General features: G+C 33.1%; 1 protein-coding gene across 13 annotated transcripts in view; it reads right to left on the bottom strand.

Moving 5' to 3' along the window:
• Positions 1-6,158, bottom strand: part of PAPOLA (poly(A) polymerase alpha) — a 57,940-nt gene that overhangs the window by 17,530 nt on the left and 34,252 nt on the right. For all 13 annotated transcript variants that reach the window (XM_024759833.1, XM_024759832.1, XM_024759746.1 and 10 more), the window contains 3 exons: positions 4,908-4,961; positions 4,251-4,370; positions 2,847-2,956 (listed from right to left, as the gene is read on the bottom strand). In XM_024759833.1, coding sequence (XP_024615601.1) covers positions 2,847-2,956; positions 4,251-4,370; positions 4,908-4,961 — 284 coding nt within the window. The remainder of the gene's footprint in view (positions 1-2,846; positions 2,957-4,250; positions 4,371-4,907; positions 4,962-6,158) is intronic.

Here is a 6,158-nt window from a genome sequence, read left to right as displayed (position 1 = left end):
TAAAAAAAAAAAAAAAAAAAAAAAAAAAAAGGAAAGAAATGACAGAACTGGACAAAAGGGGTTTCTTAAATTCATACTTATTTATGCTACCAGTATAATTTAAAATTCTAGCTCGAGTATGTAACCACCACAGCAAAACAACAAAGTGGAAAATTTCATTCACTCAGTCATAAAACGATTTACTGGGCGCCTATACTGTATCACATGTTCTAGACATGGGGGATATAGCAGGAAATAAGAGATCAAAAACTTCAGAGTCCACATTCTAGGGGAGAAACACAACAGAAAAAAAGGTAAAATATATTTCATATCAGATCGGTGATAAGAGCTATGGAGAAAAAATTTGAGTAGGGAAGACGACAGGAAGCTCAGCCTGGAAACTGAGATTACAATTGAGTGAAGACTCAAATGAAAGTGAGTAAATAAACTGTGAGTACCTGGTGGAATCTACACTAGGAAGAGCAAACATCAAGGACAAAAGGTCCCAAGCATGCCTGGGATGTTTGAAGAGTAACAAAAAGGCCACGGGGAGAAGGGAAAGTAGAAGATCCATAATCCCTTATCTGCAATTGTAAAATCCCAAAAGCTCCCCAAAATAGAAGTTTTTCCTAAGACTGGCACCAAACCTCAACTGGCAACAAACCCTGATTTGAACTATTTGTAGCTATTTAATCTCTCTACCTGTACCTTATGTAAATATCTTACAGAAATGTTACGGCCTTTGACTACCAAATGTCACTCCAGACCTCACTGGAAATATTATTTACTAACTTTGTTACCTTACTGGCCTCAAGACATATGGATAAAGGATTCTGAACTTATTAAGTTTTATATATGTCTATATATTTCTTATTATCAATATAAGAAATGAGGTCAGAGACACAATAAGAAGACTAGATCACATAAAGGCTTGCAAGCCACAGTAAAGATCTGGACTGATTCAGAGTGAGATGGGTAGCCATTACAGGTTTTAAGCAGGTGAGACATGATTTGGCTTAATGTCATTTTGGATGCTGACTAAGAATAGCTGAAGGCAGAACAAGAAAACTACAGAAATGACAGTAATCCAAAAGACCAGTGATAAGTGGCTTGGACTAGGGGTATAAACAGCAATTGGTAGCAGAAATCTCAACATACTCTGAAAGTAGGGACAGGAGGATTTTTTAATAGATTAATACCAAGTATGGGGAAAACAGGATTCAAGGAAGACCGCAAGACTTCTAGCTTGAGCAACTACAAGGACACAGCTGTCACTGCCTGAGATCAAAAAGATATGAAGAGAAGCTAGAGGAGACCGGGAGTAAGAACTTTGAGTTTTCAACATGTTAAATATGCTTTATTAGAAAATCCCACAAAGTATTCCATTAAAATGTTTCAACATACAGGACAACTAAATATTTCCTTCCCCAAATATCTGAAAGTTGCTTTAAAATCTTGATGGTTCATTAGCACAATCTTTGATAAGCAGTTCAATTAGGTATAATGTCCAAAACAAATTTTCTAGTCTAAGTATCTCTACGTGATTTGTTAGTTCATAAATAGTTTAAGTTGACATCAGAATTTTTACTTTGGAAAAAACCGCTACTCTGGTGTTCAGCAAGTGGAGTTTTCACACTCCAAATCACATCCTATAAAACCTGTATAAGTGCTTTTGTTGTCATAATGATTAAGGGCTACTACATGATAGGGACGCTAAATATCCTTGAACGTGGACAGTTCTTTGCAATGCACTGTACCACGTCCTACTTACATTCCTAAAGATGAAAAACCTACTTTATCAATTATTTGAATAAGAACTCAACTCAATTTTACATAAAAACAAAGTATTTTTAAGCTGAATGTTCTAGGAAAAGTCATGTCACCAATGGCAATGCTGCTGATGGTCTCTGAATCACAACAGATAACACCTGTATCATAGGAATTCAGCTACCACACTGCTAGTGATTCTACATATAGCTGCAATTACCTACTTAGGTATGTCTTCTAGTCACTGTACCTAAGCATTTACATACTGAAATACATTCTTTTCCTTTTATTTCTCCTTTACATTTAGTGTATGATACTGACATTTTAAAAAAATGTACCGATTTTTGTCTCTCCTTCTCCAAGGAGGTAAAAAACTTTTACTGTTACGTCTGAACGTCCTTAGGTGAAGACTCCTTATTGTGGACAGGTGAGAAAAACACACATTAAAATTTTTTTAAATGGAAAGGAGAGATGTATGAAAGAAAAAATTATTAGTCCCTAAAGAAGACGCACATTTATCATGTCGCTAAGTACATTCACCATTCCCTTGAAAATATGCGTATCTACAGAGTCTTAGCTTCTGTCAACTATATCCACCATCTGGTCTTTAGCTAAACCATACTACCTTGTATCTCAGGGTGCAGGTCAATCCAAAATGAAGCCTTCATCATTGTATCTCCCACCCATGAATTAACATTTGAGTCTATAAATGACATAGGGATAAATTTTCTCATGTCACCAGAAGTTTAGCTTCATAAATTTCTAAGGTTCAAGATTATTAAGGCAATCAGACACAGATTCAGTCTTTTAAGACAATCAAATATTCAGGTGGTTTCTAATTTCATAAGTAATCGTGGGCAAATTAAATTTAAAGTCGTTCAACCATTTAACTTTAGGTCTACCATAAGAGAAAAAAAATCATTTATATATTAGACATGACTGAAACTAATAACTAATCTAAAAATATTAAGGTAATTTTGATGATCATTGTAAAATATTCCCAAGTAATTTTAACAGCTATTGCAAATTCCACTATGGTACACATGAAGACAAATTCAAATATGCAAGTACATGTTTTGATTATCTAAGTAGAGATATACCTGTATCTGTGAAAGACTGAATATCGTAGGTGAGATCAACACTGAGATTTTCAGAGTTTTCTGTTTTTTTAAACACTAACCCAATCACCCACATCGTGCGAAATTCTTCCCTGTAAAATAAGAAGCGTATTACTGTAGTTTATCAGGATTTCATGAGAACAGTTATCAATGTGGTTGACAACCTGAGATACATGGAAATACTCAGAATATAAATATATAAACAAACTAAGTAAAGTTCTAAACCAAACTGCATCAAAACTCAAATTCCTCCTCCATACCTGCCCTCTATATTCCTATTGCTATATAAAAAACTGGAGTCCTAGGACAAATATACTCTTCATTATCTATGTACTGACAGCCAATATTCTTAATGATAATCTTAAGTACCAAAGGCACTGCAAAGAAAAATTATGTTCATACTAATGAATGACATGTTTTACAAAAATTTGAAACAAAGAAAAATAGTGTAGATATAAAAATTTAACTAGACCTTAACATACATTCCTTAAACTTTTAAACTCAAATGAAAAGGCCACATGTACAGAAATCTGACCGCAGCATAATAATAATGGGTGATTCAGCTACTTTTCAACATTTAATGATATATCTACTGAATGGATCAGTCTTTTAATAATTAAGATCGCAGCAACAAAAAAATTTATAAAAAGCTCAAATGCCAACTCTTTTACATGAATGCAAAAGGAAATAATCTGCAGAATCAGAGAAATAGCTGTTCTATTACAGCACAATCTTAAAAGATCCATTCACTAATATTGTTCAATCTTTAATGCTACTGCATTTTTTTTGAAAAAGCTCACTATTAAAACTCCCCTCACCCTCTAAATAAAACAAAGTGATTATAGGCAAAGTAGAATTTCATATAGGTAGTAACACAGCAACAATCAAACCAGAAATTGACCTACAAAAAGATCCTTAAAAGAATAAGGCAAGGCAGCTTTTAACAACATATCTTCTCAATGTTCCAGAACCTATCACAAATCAAATTTTTGCAAGGTCATATCAAAGCATGTTTTCTTTTTCAAAAAATTAAGATAAAAAGCAAAGATCGATGTTTGATATAGCAGCTATCCTGAAAACCACTCTACAAAAAAGGGGAGGTGTGTTCAGAAATGCTAAAGTGCAGACCTACAGAATCTGAACTCAAATTAGTTAATAGGCACCTCGTCATTACAACTTATTTCAGGGGTGATTTTTTGCAAAAAAACGGTGTTTCTCTTCAGTGTTTCTGATCAGGAAACCCTAAACCATAAATTTCAACTTGGTCTGACCCATATGTAATCAACAGAATAGTAACTCGAGTTAATAAAAATTGCCTATAAAACTTCCATGAGCAAAAGTTGAAAAGGGGATGAGGAAACTGGATTAAATTAGAGGACTGCTTACTTGTCAGGATTTTCTTTGGGTGCTGGAAATGACTGGGGATTCACATGAGCCAGTGTAATAAATTCATTCTTCTCCAAACTTCCAACCAGGATTCGGATTTTTGATTCCACCAAGCCCACCCTGAACAAATGTCACTCATTATTAATGAAAATTCTGGTTAATTTTAAAAATAAAATAAAATGCAGAAAATCAAGTATGTTTGTGTAAAGCTGTAATATGAAGATCATAAAACACACATATGAGGGCAGTTCAACTGTCTAAACTCCCATAGATAAAATGAAAGCCTTATGTTCTACCCCAAAAATGAAGTGAAAACTGCAGGAAGAAGAGAATCAAGCCACATTTCAAGCCAGGAAGGTTACAAAAGACAACCCCACAAATATTTAAAGAAAAAAAATCAGTAAACTAAAACAAAGCACTTTAAATATACAGTTAAGAAATAATACATGGATCTCTATAAGGCAAATAAAAAAACTGTACATATGGATCTCCAAATTCCTATACTTCCATTACAAGTAGTAAAGCTCCATTTATGAACAAAACCAAACTTGATGTTTTAAGGACTTCCACCTCCTACTGTGTTCTGTGGCTATCTGATTCATTTTGAAGTTTTGTTTTTGTTGTTTTTTGTTTTGTAAAATCTAATCTTATACTCACCATTCTAGGCGTTGTTTTTCAGTTGGTGCACTTGCTAGAAGTACAATATAATGCCTTTGAAGATAAAGACAACATGCTATTTATTTCATTTAAGTGCTTTGTGCTGGATATTAACACCATAATGTAATAAGCTTTTTGACAGTTATAGATCAATTTAGCAAGAGAGAACTGCAATCTCAGTTTGCACATAAAATCATAAATGCTAAATTCCACAAGTTTCTAACTACTGGCAAGTTTAATTCTTCTGAAAAAGGTAGTAATTTTATGAATAATTACCCAAAAAGAAGCTTAATTCAAAAACGATGACTAAATATCAACTGATAACTTGGTTCAATGATTCTGGTGGAGTGCTTTTTCTATAAAGAGCTACCTCACTAAAATATAACCTATTAAAGCAAAATTGCTTTGATGGAAATAAAGCACCAAGGCTTTAGCCACAAAAACAGGGTCACTAAATATACATACATCAGTAACTTAAAAAATAGTATCAAACACATCATGCTTTTTAATTCAAAGGTAGCAAAAATTAAACTGAATACTTAAGTTAGGCCTCACGATTTTTTTCAAGCAACAGTATGAATTTCTATAACAAAGATGCAGACATCATTAATGTGAGAGCAACAAAGAAATGTGATTTCTATGCAGAATCCAATTCCATTCAAATTAGAGCAAAATCAAGTTTTCATTTCAGAAAAACACCATCATGACCAACTATTTTAAATATTTTTAAAACAAACTCTTTACAACTAAAGAATTTCATAAGACTAAAAAAGAAAAAGTCCAGTCCAACATACTTTTCTACAAAATCCATTTTAGAAGTGATAGAAATCAAACTTCTCACCAGAAACTTTACCTCAAAAAGCAAACTGATAGTAGGTGGAAAAGTCAGAATTATGACTAAGAATTTTAAATTAACTTCAAGTATTTATAAACTTAAGGTAACAGAGGTAATATACATAAATATGAAAACACGTAGACAGAAAATTAATGTGCAGTCCAAATCCATACAGACCAACCAATACTTCGTTTCCTTTACCAGTTTAATCTGTTCAGCAATTATTTAGAGCAAACCAAATATACAGAACAAACACAGCCCAAATAATAAAAGTTAATAAAAGCACTAAAAGCTCATGCATTTTACATATACAGAAAACCCTCTTGGGGCCCTAAACTCTCTTATAAATCAAACAAAATCCTAATAAGCTCAGTAACCTGATTTCCAGTTTCCTGAGAGTTTGAAAATGGACAACA

This window comes from Neophocaena asiaeorientalis, unplaced genomic scaffold (genome assembly GCF_003031525.2).
Source record: "Neophocaena asiaeorientalis asiaeorientalis breed wild unplaced genomic scaffold, Neophocaena_asiaeorientalis_V1.1 scaffold476, whole genome shotgun sequence".
Lineage (NCBI taxonomy): Eukaryota > Metazoa > Chordata > Mammalia > Artiodactyla > Phocoenidae > Neophocaena > Neophocaena asiaeorientalis.
This window is presented reverse-complemented; position numbering and strand designations above follow the sequence as displayed.